This window comes from Dendrobates tinctorius, unplaced genomic scaffold (genome assembly GCF_039654945.1).
Source record: "Dendrobates tinctorius isolate UK_male_01 unplaced genomic scaffold, ASM3965494v1 ptg000214l, whole genome shotgun sequence".
Classification (NCBI taxonomy): Eukaryota; Metazoa; Chordata; class Amphibia; order Anura; family Dendrobatidae; genus Dendrobates; species Dendrobates tinctorius.
In genome coordinates, this window is record NW_027361881.1 from 3,122,247 (window position 1) to 3,148,058 (window position 25,812).

The following is a 25,812-nucleotide window of genomic DNA, read 5'->3' on the forward strand; positions in this document are numbered from 1 at the left end:
TGCTTAATTAAAATATATCCAGGTGATGTATCTGCAAATTATAGGGTATCTGTAGCATAGGAACCGACCTGAAGAATGTAATTACAGCTGTTTCATGTAGGCTCTGTAATCCCCCAGCAATCTCCATAGGAAGCAGCTCTTCACCGCCAGATATCATTTGGGACCAAGACTAACAATTTCTGGGCAATTCTTTTTCATTTTGCCCTCTTTCACCTCCCGAAATAACTTGCATGTTAAAAAAAAAAAAAAAAATTAAAATTGGATCTCTTGTAAGGCTAAACAGTCTCTGTGGGCAAACGGAAACCTGAGTATTTCATTAGAGCATGTCGGCATTGATCCCCTGGTCCTGAGACCACCGAGGTCCGGAGCTTTTCATGCGTCTCATACGGTACCCAGTCGGCTCACACACAAAGCTCAGGGGTGCAGGCAACACTTTTGGCTGTAGAGAATTTTCTATTTCATAAAAAAAATTACTGTTCTTTTTTACCCAAAGAATTAATTAAAATCATGAAGTCAGATAATGACCTTTGCACTGAGGAGCATTCTGCGTGCACGCAGGTTTGCACACGTTTAAAACAGACTAGTGTAAGTAAAGCGACAAGTTCACAATAGCAATTTTTTTTCCCCTCTGAACCTAAGGAAAAAAAAAGCACAATGCACCAGTCTTGTCCATTTTGCACACATGGTAATTTCAGTGATACTGAATTATGTACCTATCCGCAATAAATTAGCATAGTTTCAAGTGGTCTCACTGCTTTTCTGCCTCTTGGCTTCCTGCCTTGTTGTTCGGGGAGGGGTGGGGGGCATGCACCTCTGATGATTGACAATTCAGACCAGTGGCTTTGGCATTATAGCACCACTTGTTCGTACTGTGCACTTTCCAATTTTGCAAACAGGTATCTTTGCCAGGGGAGCGCTGAAGGAGGGCAGGGGAGCCCTGAAGGCGGACAGGAGCGCTGAAGGCGGGCAGGGGAGCGCTGAAGGCGGGCAGGGGAGCGCTGAAGGCGGGCAGGGGAGCGCTGAAGGCGGGCAGGGGAGCGCTGAAGGCGGGCTGGGGAGCCCTGAAGGCGGGCAGGAGCAATGAAGGAGGGCAGGAGCCCTGAAGGCGCGCAGGAGCCCTGAAGGCACGCAGGAGGGCAGGAGCACTGATGCTGCCTGATCCAGCGATCCTGCCATCTTCAGAACGGCACTGGCAAGCCACATGGATCTTGCAGGTGCTTGCTATGTGCCTAGGAAACCGGCCACCTCTAATAGACTACAGGGGTAGCCGGTAACCTAGTCAACGAGCTGTAAACTATGGAATGAAATCTCCTTCTGTTCTCTGAGAACGGAGATGATTTTTAATACGGTAAGTAGATCGCAAAGTTGCTTGGTTTTCAGTTCTACCCTTTTAACAACATGAGACAACGCCTTTATTTTTTATCTATTTTGGGGATCTGTATATTTGTGTATTACCCTTTCCTACATTTACTGGTGCACAGCGCACTTTTGCTCCTTTGACTTGCCACGTGCGGTATCAAAAATTGTTTACATGGCCACATCCGATGTCCGTGCTTCATTCTCCTTTTTTTTACACCAAAATGAAAACTGATAGCACCGGAGGAGGTAGGGAAATGTTTTCCCTGTGTCCGCTGGTCCTCAGATGACATAGCATATCACTATGTGAGTGCGCTCGTTGGATGCAGGGCGAGCTGGATGTGGATTTGGCATCCTGAAGTTTGGACGGCAAGTCCAGCAGCAAGTTATCGGCAAATAAACTAATGATTTATCTGCTGCGGTGAAGTCCTGTGCTTCAGGGAATCATCCGAGGAAGCCGTCTGAGCAGCGTTCTAGTACTGTGGAAGTACCCTGGATTGGAGTGACAAGATGGCATTTTGCTGCTGTCTGCTTTTACCCTTATAAAACGTATTTGCTTTACTAAATTATTAACCTGTTAGAAGAGAATTCCCTGCATGATACGTATGTAAACATTTCATAAAAGCAAATAACTAACTCGTAATGTTACTTCTTCCACATTCCAGGGTGTTTCCCGGGACTGAGATACTGATAGCAGATTGCTAGGGGTCTAACATCCAGCTCCCCCACTTCTCCTGCCGGGCGACCAGAAGGACACAGGTAGACATTATACAGAGCTGATGGATGGTGGGGTCTGGCGTAGGACCCCTAATGATAAGATTCTGATGACTGATCCTAAGGTCAGGTCATCAATAGCTCAATCACAGACAGCCCCTTTAGGGTCTGGCCATTAGATGGTTAAATAATGGTTCCGGGCGCTTCTGTTTTTCTTCAGGCAGTATGTGTTCTTCTTGAGCTGCCGATGTTACATCAGGAGGTCCAGGGGGGTCCGCGCATTAACGCCAGTGCACATTACCTGGGTGGGGAGTGAAACCTATCCATGTCAGCGAAATCACTGTATTTTGAACGGCACTTGTGAGCTCCGATGCTAATTACCCCAGAGCGGATGCATGTCTCCAGTAATCCCTCCCTGAGGGTCATCCGTATCTCCAGAAGAACACGTCGCGCCTTTCCAGTTCCCCCTTGGAACTGAACGCGTTCCCTGTCTCCACAGAATTACATTTCTATACAAAACGCTCTTTAATCTTCCAGGAAGGTTTGTAATGATATCATTGCTCGCCAAGGAAAACAAATGGGCAAAAATAGGAAATTAATATTTTTTTTTCCTTCTATTAATTAAAGTACAATCCCTTGGCTTGCGGATGGCGCTGGCGCACGGTCGTACTTCACAGACGTGTTACATGAAAGCAGAGATACGCTCTGCGTCCGTAACAGCCGGCTTTCATTCCAAGCTAAATAACATCTGCTCTGTACAGATCTGTGTCTTCAGCTATTGACCTCTTCCCGGAACATGATCACTTCGCCGTTTCTTTGCTCCGCGGCCACCGGGCAGAGGTTTTAGCTCTTGTGTAAGGATGCTTAGGGCAGATACAATTGGTACGTCATCACCGAGATCCCTTCTTACTGACTCTGACTTTTCCTTTTGACTCTGTGACGTGCCAAGCACATTGATTTTAATATTTTTCGATGGTTTTAAATTGTTTGCAGATGCCATGGTTTGGAAATTGCAATAGATTATATGTCGGTGGTTGGACGATAACTACTGATGAATTTTTAAGCAATGCACAAGGGGCTCGGGTTAGGTATTTGCCAACTATAGACATGAATATTCACGTGTATCATGCTGCACAATTGTTGGTATAAGGCTCTGTGTACATGACGGCATACGTGTGACAGACCCCTGTATAGTGCCTTTATGATGCCCTGTCGGGCAGGAGATCTGTGCTGTACTGCACATGAGTATATGTGGACTCTACTGATACATACCTATCAGACCACTGATGTACCTCCATACTGCAAACAGTGCCCACTATCGGTCTCCTAACCCTTCCAGTAAGGGCTGCAACCAATCAGTGTCTCCTACCCTTCTCCTGGCTTCCTCTATAATGGTGGGGAGCATCAAGTGACCACTGCAGCCAGTCAGTGTCAGAAGGCTGTTGGGGGACACTGTCTGCAGCATCGATGAGCAGTTTTTATTTTATTTTTATGTTTGTTTTCTTTTTTAGATGCACCGTGGGCCCATTTTTAAACTAATAAAAGTTAGTCGACCGTCACTTTAATGGTGGCCTGGTTTTGCGAGTAACTCCAGATCGCCCAGTCTTGTGTAGGAAATATAAGGAAGGACTCCTACGTTGACTTTCTGCTGCATCCACTTCAGGCTTTGGCTCGTTAAGTATTGTAATAGGAGGATAGGAGTGGTAGTCAGCGCCGCTGCTGTTAAAGTCAGAAATCTAGAAGACGTTCAGGAATGACCATGCGGTCTGTTCACAACGCGTTTCGACATTGAGCCAACTCCTTCATCAGGAGTATGGTTAGAGCATGGTATTAGCAAGGGCTCCTTATGAATCTGAGAGACGGACAATAAAGAAGAATAGGATCTGTACTAGGTCCCCTAGATTCTTGGTTGTGTTCATGTCCTCACACAAATATAAAAATATATGAGGAAGAATAAGTAGAACTTTGATTTTTTTTTAATAAAACCTGTCGTATTTCAGCAAGGTGCAGCATAGTGTTGGCCTGGAGTTTCCGCCTTACCTCATCCTCTAATCACTTTGTACTTGGACTCGATGCTTTCTGTTTTATGTTCTGCAGTTCATTTTTGGTACAAATGAGAAAAAAAAGAACAACTTCTATTAATGGTGAGAAGAAAGTAACGTTAGCTGCACCATAGAACAAGCATTCCTCCTCGATAAAGTGGGATTCAGGTCCACCTAAAAATGCTGCATTATGTGAGAACAATAGGATTTGTGCTATGTACAGGTGTTACCGACTGTCCTAGGAATGAGTAGAGAAGTAAATCATGTCCTCTTAGATACAATATCTGATTGGAAACGCAGGACCGGGGTGATCCGCTGATTGCTCATGTGAATGGGTTCATCTGACACAGGACCGGGGTGATCCGCTGATTGCTCATGTGAATGGGTTCATCTGACACAGGACCGGGGTGATCCGCTGATGGCTCCTGTGAATGGGTTCATCTGACACAGTACTGGGGGGGATCCGCTGACCGCTCATGTGAATGGTTCATCTGACACAGCACTGGGGGTGATCCGCTGATTGCTCATGTGAATGGGTTCATCTGACACAGGACCGGGGTAATCCACTGATGGCTCCTGTGAATGGGTTCATCTGACACAGTACTGGGGGGATCCGCTGATTGCTCATGTGAATGGGATCATCTGACACAGGACCGGGGTGATCCACTGATCGCTCATGTGAATGAGTTCATCTGACACAGCACTGGGGGTAATCTGCTGATCGCTCATGTGAATGGGTTCATCTGACACAACACTGAGGATGATCCGCTGATCACTCATGTGAATGGGTTCATCTGACACAACACTGAGGATGATCCGCTGAGCAGTCATGTGAATGGATTCATCTGACAGCACTGGGGGGATCCACTGATTGCTCATGTGAATGGATTCATCTGACAGCACTGGGGGGATCCACTGATTGCTCATGTGAATGGATTCATCTGACTCAGCACTGGGGGGATCCGCTGATTGCTCATGTGAATAGGTTCACCTGACACAGTACTGGGGGGCTCCGCTGATCGCTCATGTGAATAGGTTCATCTGACACAGCACTGGGGGGATCCGCTGATTGCTCATGTGAATGGGTTCATCTGACAACAACAATCAGGGGGATCCGCTGATCGCTCATGTGAATAGGTTCATCTGACACAGCACTGGGGGTGATCCGCTGATTGCTCATGTGAATGGATTCATCTGATACAGCACTGAGGAATCCGGTGATAGCTCATGCGAATGGGTTCATCTGACACAGCACTGGGAGTGATCCGCTGATTGCTCATGTGAATGGGTTCATCTGACACAGCACAGGGAGTGATCCGCTGATTGCTCATGTGAATGGTTCATCTGACACAGCACTGGGAGTGATCCGCTGATTTCTCTTGTGAATGGGTTCTGTTATGAACTGGTCACCGAGGAGGATGGCAGGAATAGGCTAGGCCACCAGGAAACCAGAAAGGTTGGTAACTTAGCGGATTGCAGACCCCTAATCCTAACAACACAACTAGCAGTAGTCGTGGAGCGTACCTACGATGCGCTAGACGCCTCAGCACAGCCGGAGAGGTAGCTAAGCCTAAAGCAAGAAAGGTGAAATCTAAACTGCCCCGGAGTAGAACCCCAAAGGAATAGATAACCCCCACACAATCGCAGGCAGAAAATAGACTGAGCAAATGATGGGGCCCAAACTGTCTAGACAGGATAGGAAAGACACTGTCTGCAATCATGCAAAAACCTAAAAATCCAACACGTCTGATGTACAAAATAACACTGAGGTCTCACGACCTCTCCCCCACTATATCAGCATTCTGGTGTGAACTGACAGCAAAGCAAAATAGACTAATATAACAGGGGACTGAACAAACTGACACAAGCTGTAACATATGGAGCGGGGTCCAGCACAGCCCCAGCAGGGAGCACGCTGAACCCTCACAGCAAAGCAGAAAGAGGCAAAACCAGATCAGATGCAAAGGATTAGCAAAAGAACCACTTAACTGAAAAATGCAGGATCAGGCAGGAGACAGCAGACCTCAGAATGCACAGGAAGAAACTAATCACCAGCAGCCACTGAAGGAAGCCTGCTCACTTAAATACTCCAGTCAGTAACCCCTGATTTCCAATCATCGTCGTCAGGTGGCAGACTTCGACCAGCTCCACTACCCACAGTAACCACCAGAGGGAGCCCCGACTCAGAAGTCAGATCGAGAGAGTTCACAACAGGGTTCATTTGACACATCTGCTTTAATAAGAAAACCTGACTTGGTTGTGTTGAGTACATGGTACCCTGGACCACGTTTGCTGCTTTTTGGTTCCTCTCTAAACATTGTGCAGTACAATCCAATTGTTGCATCTGACTGGAGAGAAATCACCCGAGCAACACCTGCCCTAGGTACAGACATATAAATATGCCTCATAGAATATTTCATAATCTATTAATTTTGTGCCTGAAATGCTCATTCCTCCTATCAGCCTGGTTCCAAGCGTTGTACTGTGCCATGTTTACCAGGTAATGCAGGTGTGATTAGCGCTCCTTGTGTTATCTCCACATACTCTCGTCACCCTGGTCCTTTTTCATGCTATTAATCACCATGTTGCCAGACTCTATGGAAACATTTTTTTTCCATTCCCCCTTAGGAATATTGATCTGTAAAGCAAACCTTCGCCCAGGTTGGTGTCTGTCAGTTTGCTGTTCATGCTGGCAGATTGTTTGTCAGCCAGGTATAGACCTGATTGTCTTCATTTCACAGCGTGATAGTAAGAGAACATCGGCTCTGCATGTACTGTGCATTTATATGAAATGTTTCTGTATTTGATCAGCGGCGATGGCGAGTATGCTGCTCATCTTTCATCTCTCTGTGTTAGAAAACCTTACCTGTATTATGAGAGCAGGCAGCTACCAGACCATAGATGTGAAATGCAAAACTCCATACACTTATAAGTCTTCATTCGTGCAATTTTCTAAACACTTTTAGATATGCACAGCCCCTGTACACCTAACACTGCATCCATGGACCCCACTGTAACCTGACCATTTGTGCAGCCCCCTGTAACCTAATGCATCCGTGCAACCCCCTGTACAACTAACACTGCATCTGTGCAGCCCCCTGTAACCTAACCCTGCATCTGTGCAGCCCCCTGTACAAATAAGGCTGGTTTCACATTTGCGCTTTTGTGCGCAGCGCATCGTGCGCACCCGTGCGCATGCGCACTGCGCACCTATGTTTAACATGACGTGCGCATGGTCTTGCGCACACGTGCGTTTTCGTGCGCATGCGGTTTTTTTTGTCTTTTGCGCCAGGCGCGCCAGACGCAACATGTTGCATTTTTTGGTGCGCCCTGTCTCGGCAAAAAACCGCATGCGCACGGAATGCGCAAAAACAACACATTAAAGTCTATGGGAACGCATGTGTGCGCATGGTCTTGCGCACGGTTGCGTTTTTTTGCGCATGCGTTTTTGAGTTAAACAAGTCTAGAATGTTCTCTAGACAATGAAAAAAATGTCACACCTAAAACGCATGTGCATAAAAAACTCAAACGCATGCAAATACGCATGTAAAACGCAAGCAACGCTGCGTTTTTTTTTTACGCATTAGCGTGCGCTTGACGTTAAAAAAAGCGCCTTTGTTTTGCGTTTTTCTTTACGTTTTTTATGCGCCCAATGCGCTGCGCAAAAAACGCTAATGTGAAACTAGCCTAACACTGCATCTGTTAACCTAACACTGCATCTGTGCAGCCCCCTGTAACCTAATGCATCCATGCAACCCCCCTGTACAACTAACACTGCATCTGTGCAGCCCCCTGTAACCTAACACTGCATCTGTGCAGCCCCCTGTAACCTAACACTGCATCTGTGCAGCCCCCTGTACAACTAACACTGCATCTGTGCAGCCCCCTGTACAACTAACACTGCATCTGTGCAGCCCCCTGTACAACTAACACTGCATCTGTGCAGCCCCCTGTACAACTAACACTGCATCTGTGCAGCCCCCTGTAATCTAACACTGCATTTGTGCAGCCCCCTGTAATCTAACACTGCATTTGTGCAGCCCCCTGTAACCTAACACTGCATCTGTGCAGCCCCCTGTAATCTAACACTGCATCTGTGCAGCCCCCTGTAGCCTAACACTGCATCTGTGCAGCCCCCTGTAACCTAACACTGCATCTGTGCAGCCCCCTGTAACCTAACACTGCATCTGTGCAGCCCCCTGTAATCTAACACTGCATCTGTGCAGCCCCCTGTAACCTAACACTGCATCTGTGCAGCCCCCTGTAACCTAACACTGCATCTGTGCAGCCCCCTGTAACCTAACACTGCATCTGTGCAGCCCCCTGTAACCTAACACTGCATCTGTGCAGCCCCCTGTAACCTAACACTGCATCTGTGCAGCCCCCTGTAATCTAACACTGCATCTGTGCAGCCCCCTGTAACCTAACACTGCATCTGTGCAGCCCCCTGTAATCTAACACTGCATCTGTGCAGCCCCCTGTAATCTAACACTGCATCTGTGCAGCCCCCTGTAATCTAACACTGCATCTGTGCAGCCCCCTGTAATCTAACACTGCATCTGTGCAGCCCCCTGTAATCTAACACTGCATCTGTGCAGGCCCTGTAACCTAACACTGCATCTGTGCAGCCCCCTGTAATCTAACACTGCATCTGTGCAGGCCCTGTAACCTAGCACTGCATTTGTGCAGCCCCCTGTAACCTAGCACTGCATCTGTGCAGCCCCCTGCAACCTAGCACTGCATCTGTGCAGCCCCCTGTAACCTAGCGCTGCATTTGTGCAGCCCCCTGTAACCTAGCGCTGCATCTGTGCAGCCCCCTGTAACCTAACGCTGCATCTGTGCAGCCCCCTGTAACCTAACACTGCATCTGTGCAGCCCCCTGTAACCTAACACTGCATCTGTGCAGCCCCCTGTAACCTAACACTGCATCTGTGCAGCCCCCTGTAACCTAACACTGCATCTGTGCAGCCCCCTGTAATCTAACACTGCATCTGTGCAGCCCCCTGTAACCTAACACTGCATCTGTGCAGCCCCCTGTAATCTAACACTGCATCTGTGCAGCCCCCTGTAACCTAACACTGCATCTGTGCAGCCCCCTGTAACCTAACACTGCATCTGTGCAGCCCCCTGTAACCTAACACTGCATCTGTGCAGCCCCCTGTAATCTAACACTGCATCTGTGCAGCCCCCTGTAATCTAACACTGCATCTGTGCAGCCCCCTGTAATCTAACACTGCATCTGTGCAGCCCCCTGTAATCTAACACTGCATCTGTGCAGCCCCCTGTAACCTAACACTGCATCTGTGCAGCCCCCTGTAACCTAACACTGCATCTGTGCAGCCCCCTGTAACCTAACACTGCATCTGTGCAGCCCCCTGTAACCTAACACTGCATCTGTGCAGCCCCCTGTAATCTAACACTGCATCTGTGCAGGCCCTGTAACCTAGCACTGCATTTGTGCAGCCCCCTGTAACCTAGCGCTGCATCTGTGCAGCCCCCTGCAACCTAGCGCTGCATCTGTGCAGCCCCCTGTAACCTAGCGCTGCATCTGTGCAGCCCCCTGTAACCTAGCGCTGCATCTGTGCAGCCCCCTGTAACCTAGCACTGCATCTGTGCAGCCCCCTGTAACCTAGCGCTGCATTTGTGCAGCCCCCTGTAACCTAGCACTGCATCTGTGCAGCCCCCTGTAACCTAACACTGCATCTGTGCAGCCCCCTGTAACCTAACACTGCATCTGTGCAGCCCCCTGTAACCTAACACTGCATCTGTGCAGCCCCCTGTAACCTAACACTGCATCTGTGCAGCCCCCTGTAACCTAACACTGCATCTGTGCAGCCCCCTGTAATCTAACACTGCATCTGTGCAGCCCCCTGTAATCTAACACTGCTTCTGTGCAGCCCCCTGTAACCTAACACTGCATCTGTGCAGCCCCCTGTAACCTAACACTGCATCTGTGCAGCCCCCTGTAACCTAACACTGCATCTGTGCAGCCCCCTGTAACCTAACACTGCATCTGTGCAGCCCCCTGTAACCTAACACTGCATCTGTGCAGCCCCCTGTAACCTAACACTGCATCTGTGCAGCCCCCTGTAACCTAACACTGCATCTGTGCAGCCCCCTGTAACCTAACACTGCATCTGTGCAGCCCCCTGTAACCTAACACTGCATCTGTGCAGCCCCCTGTAACCTAACACTGCATCTGTGCAGCCCCCTGTAACCTAACACTGCATCTGTGCAGCCCCCTGTAACCTAACACTGCATCTGTGCAGCCCCCTGTAACCTAACACTGCATCTGTGCAGCCCCCTGTAACCTAACACTGCATCTGTGCAGCCCCCTGTAACCTAACACTGCATCTGTGCAGCCCCCTGTAACCTAACACTGCATCTGTGCAGCCCCCTGTAATCTAACACTGCATTTGTGCAGCCCCCTGTAATCTAACACTGCATCTGTGCAGGCCCTGTAACCTAACACTGCATCTGTGCAGCCCCCTGTAATCTAACACTGCATCTGTGTAGGCCCTGTAACCAAGCACTGCATCTGTGCAGCCCCCTGTAACCTAACACTGCATCTGTGCAGCCCCCTGTAACCCTAATGCATCCATGCAGCCCCCTGTATATCTAACATTGCATTGCCCCCTGATGTCGTATGTGTTTTTTGGTGCTAAGCCATTTTGACCTCAATGGGGAATAACTGCAGTAAAGACGCTTCCCTGCGTTGATGCTGCTGCTACAGTCCAACCATTGGTGCAGTCTGAGAGCTGGGACCTTCACCCCAGGATCGGGCGCTAGAGATGAGCATATTTATGTTGGTGAAAAATAATCATATTTGTATTTTACAAAAAATATGTTTTCGCCAGATTATGATTGATTTATTTTTTTTAAATTCGTTCCTTGCAAAGTGGGATAATCCTCGCGGCCCCCCCCAGTCCTCTATCAGGTCCTCCGACCTCCGCTGCTCTTATTTTCCCCTTTCTGAGTCACAGACGTCCCCTTTGGCCGCTTCACTCCATGCTGTTTGTTCCTACGTCCCTGCACCCTATGACACCTGAGGGTCCGGTGCATTAGAAGCCACAGCCTGGAGCGAAGTGGCCAAAAGAGGTTGAGGAAAGGATGGCCGGCTGTGGGCCGATGTGATAGGTGAGTATTCTTTATATCTAGCCTTCACTCAAGGGGCAGGAGAAGACCCCAGAGCTTAATGAGGGGCATTCAACTCACATTGATTAATTTTGCTGTGAATCAAGTTTTCCTTTAAAATCCTCGTGATTTCCTGAGATTGAATCTCATCTCTTCTGGGCACCAATACAACAAGGTACAGAAACATCCAAGTGAGAGCACTGAAGCCAGAAACAACAGTAACAATGGGGGAAAAAACCTGGGGTGTGACTCTCTGTTTCTCCCACTAGATGGCGCTGTAGCTGCTGTCCTTCCCTGATACCTTTTGCTCTATTACATAATGTTTGTGAAGTTTGGCAACAAAGACTCCCTCTGTAACTAAACATTTGCTAGTGATTTCCACAAAACATTGCATAGGTAAAATTCCCAAATCCTTTAAACGACCCAAGTCATTTCTTCCTGAGAGGCCCTTTGAATTGTAAGCCATTTTTTTTGTTTCTTTTCTGTGCTTCCCACTAATTCTTCGTATGACATCATGGCCGTCTTTGATGAGTACCAGGAGCATAGCACTGTGTGCATCCAGCAAATGGGTGAAAGGCTGCACAGAGTTTGGTTTGGAATCTTTATTATTATCATTTCACTTTTCCAAAAAAATTACACCCCATATAATGCTCTGAACACTTAATTTAAAACCTGATATATATATTTTATATCACACGAATCGTGCGGATGGTTTATGTGCGTTGTTGCCTCTGTCACTCTGTGAACCCTCTTATCCGCTGCCATTTTTTTTTTTCTTCATTCCTTTTATTGAAAGGTCTCTGGGGCTTCTGATAGCAGTAAGTAGCCGAGCTCTGCACAGCGTTGTGCTGCCATTTAACAAGAGGTGAGTCTAATTACTTTTGCCAAAAACAATCTGGATATTTCCTGGCAGATTATCATATATTTTTGGATTATTATTATAAGGGGGTTTCACACATCATTTTTTTTTTTTTGTAGAATTGCCATTGCAGCCAGGAGTGGATTAAGCAGGAAATGGAAGACCTTTCTTTATATTTCCAATTTTTTTAAATCTATTTTTGGCTATATATATATATAGTATTTTAGGAAGGACAGTGAAGAGAATCCTGATTGGACCAGGGCAATGCCAGGGTTAATTTTTGAGTCTTTGTTAGTGAGGGGCAAGGAATGGGTTCATTTTAGGATCCCAGTGAAGGGCAGTGAAACAGTTAATACCATATGTTAGATCAGGGCTCCAGTAGGTTCGGGTTCGCATCGCACAACAGAGAACCCGAAAGGCCGCTGACGTTCTCGGGCACGACACAAGCACCACGCCTGGCCTTACCCTTAGGTCTCGTGCAAACGGCCATATAAATCAGATGAGTGCTGTCCATGGTTTCAACAGATACCACTCAACTATGTTATTCTATGAGCCTGTGCACATGGCCAGATTTTTCCTCAGTCCGAGGAAAGAAGATCGCAGTATGCACATTTTGCCTCCGAGACTTGTATGACGCTCGCCCATCCAACTCTATAGGTCCGTGGGAAAAATCGGACTGCACTCAGATGACATGTGAGTGCTGTCCGATTTTAATGGAGAAAGTAGAGATCCCTTTTTTTTCCTCTACCACTCTGATCAGAGTCGGATTAGAATGATACTGCTGGTTTTCTTGGATGGAGAGTAAATGGTGGTGTGACCCCAGCCTGGCTCAGCTCTCCAGGCTCCAGCTTTGTGATCACCCTACGCTCAGCATAGAGGATGGAGATGATGCCACCGCCGGTATAACCACATCTGCCTCCTCCTGATAGAACACTGAGAAAACTCTACCTGATCATTAATTAAGGGGCCTCTGCATCGGACGACCGCGCAGCTTAATGGATCAGAGTTTTTTTTGCTTCCTGGTGATATTCCATAAACATCACTATATAGCTTCTGATCTACTAAACTCCCAGCAGAAATATCCCGACCACTTTGTATTTTCCTGCACATCATAGTAAATCCTCTGGCTTGATTGGCTCGCCGCTCCGTGTCGGAGGGGGGCATTTGTGTGTTTTTCTGGCCCTACGCGATGCACAAGCTCAGACTTTCCACAGAGCTTTTGATGTCCGCTGATTTATAGGACAGCGTTAGTGAAATCTATTACTTGTTGCATTTATTATGGCAGGATTTTTTTTTTCTGTTAAATTAATCCCTAATGTGGAATAAAATAACAAAAAAAGATTCTGTCTCCGCGTCTGTTTCCAGTTAAGTAACGTTGTGCGAGTGCTATCTGGACAGTGTCCGTCTTACACAGCTCCATTGAGTAAGTCAAGAGAATTTCTACGGGGCCAGGCTGCTTTCTGTAAAGCAAATAGGAGTAGCATGGCCGGCCATGACACGCTGGGGTACCTGATGCACCTGTTATCACTCTGGCGCTGATATTTCATCAAGTTGTACAGTGATCGCCTCTTTGATCTGCCTCAAATACGATTATGTGATAAATGTGGCAGCACTTTAAGCTGTGGGATCTGGCGTTAAGTGGGGTAGTGATTTATCAGCCAAAAAAGCAATCTTTGGAATTGGGTAATTAATGACGTTATGTAGAAATACAGAGGTGGTGCCTCATGAAATGGACCTGGGAATGGAAAGTATTCGGTCTTGATAAATGTCACCATCCAGAAGGGATGTGCCATTAAACAGGAACTGCAGTTTTATCAAACTTTGCATAAATCAATAGTACATAAGAAAATCTTATCAGTGAATCCTGCTTCTTTCTCCACTTATGAGTCACTATGCCCGAAGCCATCATGCACTCTGATAAAACAGTGCAACTCCATCTTACCTCTGCTAGCACAGCCTTATTATAGTGTATAGAGAGGAGAGAAGGATGAAGAAAACATAGAGAGACACAGAAAGATCATGCTTAGCTTTCTAACAAGTCTTTACCTCTCCCCAGAACTGGATTCGCATCTACACAGCACAGTACTGCCGTATAATGGCTTCTATGCTGCTAAGGAACTAAGAACATAAATCTCTCATGGGAGACATCATAGCAGCTGGTCTCTTCCCACTAGCTCAGAGTCAAATGCAAATAAAACATATGGGTGAAAATTGGGGAAAAATGCAGGATACAAGAGATATAATGGCCAGAAATAGTGTTATCCCTCATGTACACGTGACCACTTTTTCTGAAAAGTTACTTGAAAGCACAATTACTCTTTGCTGACATCCATCAAAAATGCATTTCTGTCCTGTCTGGATTCCAGAGAATTAAATTAATTATTGTTTTCTCGTATCGGAGGACAGGCTTTAGCTGTTCTTAGTTTTGAGGTCTGTGGAAAATAACAGATTGTACCGTTTTATATGAGTAAGAAAGCCGTTGTTGGTTCAGCCCTGGCTGAGGTTTTGGCGCTTGGTTTCGTGTGCTAGACAGCTGTTTGGGAATCAGTGAGTGCGCCCCAGCAGAGTGCGGGTAATCTCTCTTCACAGACGAGGAACTCCGAGCCAGTTCTCCTCGTTCTTTTGCATTATCTCCCGGTTCCAGTTTCTTATTTTTCTTGCCAGTGTAAGACGGCTGAATCCCGTGTCCTGGAAACCGCTCGCTCGCTGTTGCCAGTAACCAATTGGCCTGGAGTTTGTGTTAGCAAAAATCATTTTATCGGGTAAATATAAGGAGCCGGATAATAATACACGTAGCGGCGACATATACCGAGCACATTGCCCCGAGTCTAAGATGTACTTATAAATGTACCGCAAAGAGGCGGTATCGATGGCGTGATCAGTATCCTGAAGACTTGCACCAGTGGACCGCAAGGTTCTTGCCTTTTACAAGAATCATTATGGTATAAAAACATTGGCCACTAAAGGCACATTAGGGCTTCACCCCGAGCCCAAGGTGCGTAAGAGACCGCCATCCACTGAGCGTATTTGGGGGAGTCTGGAGAGCGCTGTCGGCCATGTCTTCATGTACATAGGATAGGTGCTAGAGAGCATCTCCCTATGATTTATCGCAGTGCCACTTTATGGCCAAATAGAGGTCACGTAAAAGCAGGCGAAAATCTGTGCAGCCGTCGGGTCTGGCTTATTAATGAGATGACATCAAGGAGCTCTGCCGCTAGGGCCCGGTGAGCAGATGAGACGGGGCCCGATGTGGGCCCCCTCTGCCCACCGGGCCCCATACGCCAGTCAGAGCAGTAATGCCCTGATGGCGGCCCTGAGCTCTGGTGTAGGAGTTTACAGCTTGTTTGGTAGCACGTGCACAATCATTGCAGCATGCAAACTTTATAGAAGACTTCAAGGATTCCTCTCCCCCATACATAAGTGTATTATGTGCCTTCATCTTTGTATGTAGTGGGACACATAATAAGTGCAAATTACGATTTCATATATTATCACGATATTGTCATCTGTCACTCGGGGATGAATCGTCGTGTACATGTGACCATAGAACACAACGTGGGTTTTTTACCGTTCTGTATAGTGAATATTCCTGGATGTTTGATTTGGTGTAAATGAAATATTCTAGAACTTATTTGTATTTTTTTCTGTTCTCACAGAATCAACGGGAAGGTTGCGCTGTGTTACAGCAAAGAGCGATTCATAAATGATGTCGGGACAGGACCTGGCGGACGTGGTCCAGATAGCGGTAGAAGACTTGCAAGCTGATCATCACCCCGGTGGGTTATTATGTCTGATTAAGGGAACATTCACACAGATGTCCAATATTTGTCGATTGTTTTCTGTTGATTCTGTACGCCCTGTGTGGATGAAATGTAATAAATTGCTGGTGCAGGAGCTGTAGAAGGAGCCGAGCGCTGCTTCCACGCTCCGGTTTCAGTCCATTTATGTCTTGGGCAAAACTTCAAAGTTTGGAAATGTAATATGGGCAGGAAGAGTACTTGTACCTACATCTACTATTCCTGAATGTTCTCAGTACTCGTTCCATATAAAATAAACTACATCCGTGGGTTAATTTTCTTTTCATACATGGTTTGAGCACTGGCTGCCAGCACATTTGTATTTAACACCGAGATACACCGCTGTTCAGACTGATGTTTATTAGCCACTAAAGCGACTTTTTTTTTCACTTTCAGTTTATTTGTTAATTAAAGTGACTTGTCTGCAGTGCAGATCGCTCACTGCAGCCTTCACCGCGGCTCCGCGCAGCATGTAACGGCCTCGTCTCCTTTCCCTGCATGCTTTTAAGATGTCCTAAAGATTTGCGATGGCGGCCCTTATCTCGTTCTCAAGCCGCCATTTCAATTTCATCTCAAAACCCGCATTATCTGCCCGCGCAGCTGTAGGAAGACGCACGCTGCAAGAGGGAGAGGTGTCCTCTCCTCTACATTTTGGGGGGTAACCTTGTTTGGTTGAGGTGAAACAGTTGGTGTCTTTATAATAATGTTAATATTTTCTGCAGTTTAAGAAAAAATATTTTAGAAAACCGTAATGGAAGAACATTCTGTCTCCACTTTGAGTGCCCAGGTCAACCTTTTATTTTTCCCTGAAATGCCCCTTAATTGGTTGTCTCTGAAACCTCCATTTTTATTTTTTACAGTCATGGCCAAAAGTGTAGGCTCCCTTGAAATTATTCCAGAAAATGAAGTATTTCTCCCAGAAATTTATTATAATTACACACATTTTGTTATACACATGTTTATTTCCATTGTGTCTATTTTAACAACAACAAAAAAAAAAAACAAGAGACTAAAAGGCAAATTGGACAAAATTTCACACAAACCCCCAAAAATGGTCCGGGCAAAATTGTTGGCACCTTCAACTTAATATATTGTTGCGCACCCTTTGCAATAAATAACTGTAATCAGTTGCTTCTTACACCTCTCACCTGGATTTTGGCCCACAATACTTTTGCTAACTGCTCCAGGTCTCTCATACGTGAAGGCGCCTTTTCCCAACAGCAATTTTAAGATTTCTCCACAGGTGATCAATGGGATTTAGGTCCGGACTCGTGCTGCCACTTCTGAAATCTCCAGCGATTTGTTTCTATTCATTTCTGGGTGCTTCTCGAAGTGTGTTTAAGGTCATTGTCCTGCTGGAAGACCCCTGACCTTGGACGCAAACCCAGCTTTTTTGACACTGGGCACCACATTGCCACCCAAAATCCATTGGTAATCTTTAGATGTTATGATGCTTTGCACACAGGAAATGATCCTAGTGCCAGAGGTAGAAAGCAACCCCAAAACATCCTTGACCCTCCACCATACTTGACTGTAGGTACTGTGTTCTTTTATTTGTAGGCTTTATTCCGTTTTCAGTAAATCATAGAATGATGTGCTTTATCAAAAAGCGCTATCTTGGTCTTATCTGTCTACAAGACGCTTTCCCAGAAGGATTTTGGCTTACTTACATTTTGGCAAACTGCAGTCTATCTTTTCTATGTCTCTGTGTCAGCAGTGAGGTCCTTCTGGGTCTCCTGCCATAGGGTTTCATTTCATTCACATGTTGAGGTATAGTTTGTGCTGACACTGATGCCCCGAGCCTGCAGGACATCTTGGATTTCTTTGGACCTTGATTGGGGACTTATCCACCATCCGGACTATCCTGCGTTGCAACCTTTCATCAGTTTTTCTCTGCCATCCATGTCTAGGGAGATTAGCGACAATGTCATGGGTTGTAAACGCCTTGATTAGGTTGCATACTGTGTCAAGGGAACATAAAGATCTCTGGAGATGGACTTGTAACCTTGAGTTTGCTGATATTGTTCAACAATTTTGGTTCTCGTGTCCTCAGACAGTTCTCTTCTCCTCTTTCTGTTCTCCATGCTTAGTGTGGGACACACAGACACACAATGCAAAGATGGAGTCAACTTCTCCCCTTTTTATCTGGTTTCAGGTGTGATTTTCATATTTCCCACACCTGTTACTTGCTACTGGTGAGCGTGAACGACCATCACATGCCGGAAACAAAATTGGTTACCCACAACTTTGGAAAGGGGCTAACAGTTTTGTCCGGAACATTTTGGGGGTTTTGTGTGAAATTATGTCCAATTTGCCATTTTTCCTCTTGGTTTTTTTACGTTGTTCCAATAAACCTATAGGAAATAAACCTGTGTATAACAAAACATGTGTAATTGCAATAATTTTCTGGGAGAAATACTTCTTTTTCTAGAACAATTTGAAGGGTGCCAACACTTTCGTCCGTGACTGTATACATCGCTTCCATTGCAGCCATCCATATCCGGTGCCTTATTAACGCTCTTCCACATCTACAACATGAACGTGCAGCTCTAGGTCACCCAAATTGTTCATGTTCAATGGGGATAAAAGTGACTGAGTCAAGTTTTATTTTTTCTTTGGGAGGAAAATAAAAATGCGAAAAATGTCTGGTTTGTTGGCTAGATGTACCATATTTTTTGGACTGTAAGACGCACCGGACCATAAGACACACATAGGTTTTAGAGGAGGAAATTAGGAGACAAAATAAACTGAAGCAAAAAATGTGGTCAATTCTGTACTTGATGGTAAATCATGGTAAATATGGTCCCCTCATTCCCGTCCTGATACACATGGCCCCTTATCCCCATCCTGATGCACACGGCCCCTGATCCCCATCCTGATACACATGGCCCCTGATCCCCATCCTGATACACATGGCCCCTGATCCCCATCCTGATACACATGGCCCCTCATCCCCATCCTGATACACATGGCCCCTCATCCCCATCCTGATACACATGGCCCCTCATCCCCATCCTGATACACATGGCCCCTGATCCCCATCCTAATACACATGGCCCCTGATCCCCGTCCTGATACACATGGCCCCTCATCCCCGTCCTGATACACATGGCCCCTGATCCCCATCCTGATACACATGGCCCCTGATCCCCATCCTGATACACATGGCCCCTGATGCCTATCCTGATACACATGGCCCCTCATCCCCATCCTGGTATGCATGGCCACCTCATCCCTTTCCTGGTATGCATGGCCACCTTATCCCTTTCCTGGTATGCATGCCCCCTCATCCCTGTCCTGGTAGGAATGGTCCCCCTCATCCTTTTCCTGGCAGGAATGACCGCCCTCATCCCTATCCTGGTATGCATGTCCCCATCCTTAACTTGGTATGCATGGCCCCATCCTTATCCTGGTATGATTGGCCCCGTCCTTATCCTGGTATGCATGGCCCCATCCCGTTCCTGGTGTTCAGAATATTCATTTATCTTACGTATTGGCACACTTGAGCGCCGGCAGTAGCAGGAAGCCGGTGGCTGACACTGCGCGCTACTGAAAAGCAATGAATACTCACTACTCTCTGTGATGAACAGTCCCCGTGAGTATTCCTAATGCTGTGCTCTGCTGGTGAACAGCGCATGACGTCCCGCCCAAAGCGCTGCCCCTTTTGTTCTATGAACCATTCAGATTCACCACGTCCTATACACTGGACTGTGATATTTGTCTTGCAGAGACTGAGCGTCTCCGCAAGATAAATAGACATGCTGCCGTCTATGAAGACGCGCCACATGTGCATATACACAGGTCTGCCACCTGCGTCTTTGTACGCATAGTGGATATGGGATTTCATAAAATCCCATCCTCTATGCTGTAACATCTGGACGCTGCGGATTGGACACTGCGGCTGCACACAGCGTCCAATTTGCATCAAATATGCCATGTGGAAACATACCCTTAAGCATCTGGTGGCAACGGAGTAGGACACAGCGAGGGAGCAGAGGAAGGTAAGTGTAATGATTTTTCCAGGTCACCACCTGACAGCACATTGGAGGAGGACGTCCTTCTCATCCGCAGTGGGACAGGAAGCCACGAGAGTTCAAAAGGATCCTCCCCCTACCATCCCTCAGTGTTTTTCCTGTCCCACTTCGGATAGGAACGATGAGAGGAATATCCGACTGTTCCATGCAGATGGTCAGGATCGGGGGGCCCAGCCTTTTCCCTTCCCACCTGGAGAGATCTGCAGCTGACACTCTACAGAGGGTCCCTCAGCTATTCCGGTGTAGCGCTGCTCCCGGATGCAGGGTTGCTTCCTCCTGACGGGGGGGGCTCTCGACTCTGGACGCCACCACCGCCAGACCGCCTCTGGGGTGCCCACTGAGCCCACAAGTGGCCCACCGACAGTTGCCGCGCCTTCCCCCGCCTGCCCCGGAGAACTCGGGAGCCGCTATGCCCGGAGACAGAGGCACGCAGCAGCAGGCGCGCGTCACAGACCGAAGGCGCCACAGCAGTCGCCCCCATCCGAGGAGGGCGCGCAACACAGAAGGGGTGCGTTACTTCCGGCGGGAGCAGGGCGCGGGTCACGGGCCGCGTCATCAGCCGGGGACGCATCACTTCCGGTCGCGTGGCCGCTAAGCCTTCTGGCAGTGACCGTCCTGCACCACAAAACCACAGCAGCATAGGCACACCGGGGAGGTGGGCTGGCGTCCGGAGGAACGGTTCAACAGCGCACAAGGTGGTACACAGGCTCTGCTCCAGGGGGCCAGGGAGGAGACCCGTCACCGCTTACAGGTCTGTGTCTCCACAGTGGCCAACAGACAGCAGCGATCTCCACCATTACCAGGAAGATGGAGTACCAGGCTAAGACGGAGATGGGAGCAGAGAGCCAGGTTCACGTGAGTAACCTCTGAAGAGGTGGCTGCAGAGCCCATAATGATAGACCCCATAGAGCCCGTATTTTATATGTTCTAGCGGGGAGCCTCCACCTCTGAGAGAAAGGACCCTAAGCGGAAGGATAAGAAGTGTCCGGTTTGCTCTAAGAAGCTAAAGGACACGTGGCAAAAGACCCTCTGTGACACGTGCAAAGCGTATAGTGGGAGAGGAGCAGGCTACTTTCATGTCTAACATGAGAGCGATAATCAGGGAGGAAGTACAGGCCTCGATATCCGGTCTAGCCACATCCCAGACCCCGCAGGCGAATCCCCAGTTATCTAGGAAAAGACAGAGGGAGTCGGATACGTCATCTGAAGACATTCTGTCAGAGTCAGACGCAGAGGAGGAGGAGATCAGAGAGCACCTGGAAAGGGGAAGGAAATATCTGTTTTCGTCTGGGGATACAGACGAACTATTGGGGGCGGTGCGGCAGACTATGCAGATCGAGGAACCCCCTCCTTCCCTCTCAATTCAGGACGAAATGTTCGTAGGATTGCGCTCCCAGACTTCAATGGTCTTCCCAGTAAATACCCACGTACGTGCAATGATACTGGAGGAATGGGAGGAGGCAGAGTAAAGGTTAACTATCCCCAGAGACTTTAGGACGCGTCTGCCGTTTGACCCTGAAGAGGTCAAAGTCTGGGAGGAGGTCCCCAAGATAGACATCCCCGTAGCAAAGGTGTCAAAGAAGACGGCAATTCCGTTCGAGGATTCCTCAAGCTTGAAGGAACCCCTAGATCGGAAAGCAGACGAGCTCTTAAAAAGGGCCTGGGAAAGCTCAGCAGCGGTCATAAAAACGAATATAGCCACAATATCGGCAGCACGCTCCATGCATCTATGGATAGATGACCTGGAAGAGCATCTGTCAGTTAGAACCCCGAGGGAAACCATCCTGAAGTCCCTCCCTTTACTTGTTAGCTACTGGATTTTTGTCCGACGCCTCGGCAGAATCGGTTAGGTTCACGGCCAGGAGCCAGGCCTTGTCCAACACAGCCAGAAGGGCTATCTGGCTTAAAAGTTGGACGGGTGACATGCAATCAAAAAATAAACTGTGCTCAATTCCCTTCTTGGGTTGCAGGGTCTTTGGGCCCGTGCTCGATGACATCCTGGAGAAAGCATCAGATAAAAAAAGGGGTTCCCTGAAGAGAAGCGTAAGAGATACCAGCCTTTTCATAGACCCCGTTACAACCAGAGAACGGACTACAGTGGGAAAGGGAAGTCGGGTTGATGGAGCTACCCCAAAGGAGGCGAGGGTAGAAATAGGAACAGAGATAACATCTTTTCCGGCCCTGGGTCCAGCTCCCGGAAAAAATGACGCCACCATAGTAGGGGGGGCGATTGCTCAAGTTTACGGGAGAATGGCAGAAGATTACCTCCAGCCCCTGGGTACTACAGGTCATCTCTCAGGGGTACAAGATAGAATTCAACTCCTTGCCCCCAAACAGGTTTTTAGTCATCAATTCGCGTCTCAGTTCAGCTTCCCCCATGTGGTTGGACATTCAGGATCTCCTAGACATGGGAGCGGTTACTCCGGTTCCCACCCAGGAAAAAAGCAGAGGACACTACTGGAGCCTCTTCGCAATAAAAAAACCCTCGGGGGGGAAAACAGAACCATAATAAACCTCAAGCCCCTAAACAAATGGGTAACATACAGACGCTTCAAAATGGAATTGATAAGATCTACGATTCCACTCCTGGGGAAGGGGTAGTAATGTGCACGTTAGATCTAAAAAACGCGTATTATCATGTCCCTATCACCCGGATCACCAAAAGTACCTCAGGTTCGTGGTCGAAAGGGACGGCACGATTTACCATTATCAGTTTCGCTGCCTACCCTTCGGCCTTGCGTCAGCCCCAAGAGTCTTCACAAAGGTAATGATAGAAGGTAGTGGCCTACCTAAGGGCCCGGAACATCTCGGTGGTCCCGTATCTAGACGACTTCCTAATTATAGCCGATTCGGCAGCCCAGCTCAGGGTCGACTGTCAGTCCTCGATCTCCACGCTGCAGAGTTTAGGATGGATCATAAATTGGTCAAAGTCAGATGTCATACCCAAGCCCAGAATAAAATTCTTGGGGGTCATACTAGACTCAGAAAGAAGAATGTCTTATCTACCACCCGAAAAGCAGGCCATGATGCCGAAGAAGATCCGGCAATTCTCAAAGAATCGGGTATCGATCAGGGACGCAATGAGAGTCCTGGGGCTGATGACTTCATGCATTTCCTGTGTCAGATGGAGTCAGTTCCACTCCTGCGACCTACAATGCACAGTCCTAGCGTCCTGGGACAGAAGGCAGAGCTCACTGGACAGCAAGATACTGTTGACCGCCCCGAGCCAGAAGATCGCTGTTGTAGTGGACCATTCCGAGAAACCTAAAGAGGGGTGTCTCATGGGTTCAGTCTCCGGAGGTTGTAGTGACAACGGACGCGAGTCTATTCGGCTGGGGCGGACACGTCGCAGGGAGGTACTACCAGGGGCGATGGAGTCCGGAGGACAGCAACAGGTCCTCCAACGTCAGAGAATTACATGCAGTCTGGAAAGTACTGCTCGTCGCCAGGTCTCGCGTGAAGAACAAACACGTCAAAGTTATGTGAGACAATACCACAACAGTGGCCTTTCACCGTCACCTGGGCGGACCAAGACACCCAACACTTCAGGCCTTAGCGGATCAGATTTTCACATGGGCAGAGAAGAAGGTCCCCTCAATCTCGGCTGTGCATCTGGAGGGCTCCCGGAACCAGATCGCAGACTTCCTCAGCAGGAAAAGGATAACCGCAACAGACTGGGAGCTCAACGACGAAGTGTTCAGCAGCCTGTGCGACCATTGGGGACAACCGACAATAGACCTGTTCGCGGACAAAGGGAACGCAAAACTCAGGACCTTCTACTCCCTGAACCCCCTGGGAGATCCGGCGGGAATAGATGCTCTATCACAATCCTGGAGCAGGGGCCTGTTGTACGCCTTCCCGCCCCTAGCCCTCATTTCACGGGTCCTCAGAAAAATCTGCGGGGACAGAGCCAGGGTCATACTGGTGGTTCCCTACTGGCCAAGAAGAAGTTGGTTTCCCCTACTCAGGAAATTAGCGGACGAGGAACCCATTCTCCTGCCAAGAAGAGAAGACCTCCTCCATCAGGGCCTGGTCCTACATCAAAGACCGGAGGCTTTCCAGTTGTCAGCCTGGATCCTGAGCGGCAGGTCCTAAGAGCAAGGGGTCTATCGGACGAAGTCATTTCTACCTTACAAGCCAGTAGGAAAACCGTGACCGCGGCGATATATAACAAGATCTGGAAAAAGTTCTGCAGCTTTTGTGGAGAGGCGACAGTCGGAACTGACCAGCCCAACATTCCAAAGATACTTGACTTCTTGCAGGAAGGGTTCAGAAAGGGCCTTAGACCCAGCACTCTGAGAGTGCAGATAGCAGCCTTGAGCGTGTTCTATGACACAGCCCTATCATCACACCCATGGGAAGCTCGGTTCTCGAGAGCAGTGAAAAGGCTTAAACCCCTAATTAGGAAGAGCATACCACCCTGGGACTCTAACCTAGTCCTCAATACGCTATGCAATGCATACAGCCATTTCAGCTAGGGGCAGAGATAAATATCGGTAATCTCTCTCTCAAAACAGCTTTTCTAGTGGCAGTCACCTCAGCCAAGAGGTTAGGAGAACTGCAGGCCTTATCAACCCAAGACCCCTACTTACAGGTGTTTAGTGACCGCTTAGTCCTAAGACTTGACCCGGCTTTCCTGCCCAAGGTTATCTCATACTCTAACATGAACCAGGAAGTAGTACTCCCTTCCTTTTTCCAGTCTCCCAAGAATAGCAGGGAAAAAACCTACCATAACTTGGACGTAAGGGAAACTGTACTCGGGTATCTGGATGCAACAGACCCTGGAGGCAGGATAGCAACCTCTTCGTCCAATACAGAGGCCCTATCAAGGGGAAGAAGGCGTCAAAATCAACAATAGCAAGGTGGATTACACCCACTATTAGCATAGCCTACAGAGCAAAGGGTCAGATTCCCCCGGGGAACCTTAGAGCCCACTCAACCAGGGCCATGGCCGCTTCATGGGCAGAAAGGGGGGGAGCCTCGGCAGAACAGATCTGTAGGGCAGCGTCTTAGACCAGTCTTAGTACTTTCTCCAAGCACTATAAACTAGACATAGCATCCACACAGCTTGCTTTTGGGAGAAAGGTACTCCACGCAGTGGTCCCGCCCTAGGACCAATATACTTTGGTACTACTCCAATGTGCTGTCAGGTGGTGACCTGGAAAACGGTAATTAGACCTACCGGTAATTGTGTTTCCAGGAATCCATCCTGACAGCGCTGTTAGATCCCTCCCGATAATACTTTCCATACAACTGTGATGTAACATGTGTATGAAGAATGTTGGTTTAAATAAAGACTATATTTGCATCCATCCAGATGTGTTACTTTGTGAGATCACTGAGGGATGATAGGGGGAGGATCCTTTTGAAGTCTCGTGGTTTCCTGTCCCACTGCGGATGAGAAGGACGTCCTCCTCCAATGTGCTGTCAGGATGGATTCCTGGAAACACAATTACCGGTAGGTCTAATTGCTGTTTTTTTTTTAATCTTTTCTGATGGGGCTAATCATAGCAGGATAAGGATGGGGCCATGCATACAAGAATAAGGATGGGGCCATGCATACCTGGACTGGGATGGGGCTAATCTTACCAGGATAAGGATGGGACCCTGCATACCTGGACTGGGATGGGGCTAATCATACCAGGATAAGGATGGGGCCATGCATACCTTCACTGGGATGGGGCTAATCATACCAGGATAAGGATGGGGCCATGCATACGAGGATAAAGATGGGGCCATGTATACGAGGATAAGTCTGGGACCAATCATACCAGGATAAGGATGGGGCCAGTCATACCAGGATGAGGATGGGTCCAATCATACCAGGATAAGGATGGGGCCATGCATACCAAGACCTTGATGGGACCATGCATACC

General features: G+C 48.0%; 1 protein-coding gene across 3 annotated transcripts in view; it reads left to right on the forward strand.

Moving 5' to 3' along the window:
- BANP (BTG3 associated nuclear protein) overlaps positions 1–25,812 on the forward strand; it is a 520,028-nt gene that overhangs the window by 82,077 nt on the left and 412,139 nt on the right. For all 3 annotated transcript variants that reach the window (XM_073554922.1, XM_073554923.1, XM_073554921.1), the window contains exon 2: positions 15,762–15,881. In XM_073554922.1, coding sequence (XP_073411023.1) covers positions 15,809–15,881 — 73 coding nt within the window. In that variant the 5' untranslated portion in view covers positions 15,762–15,808. The remainder of the gene's footprint in view (positions 1–15,761; positions 15,882–25,812) is intronic.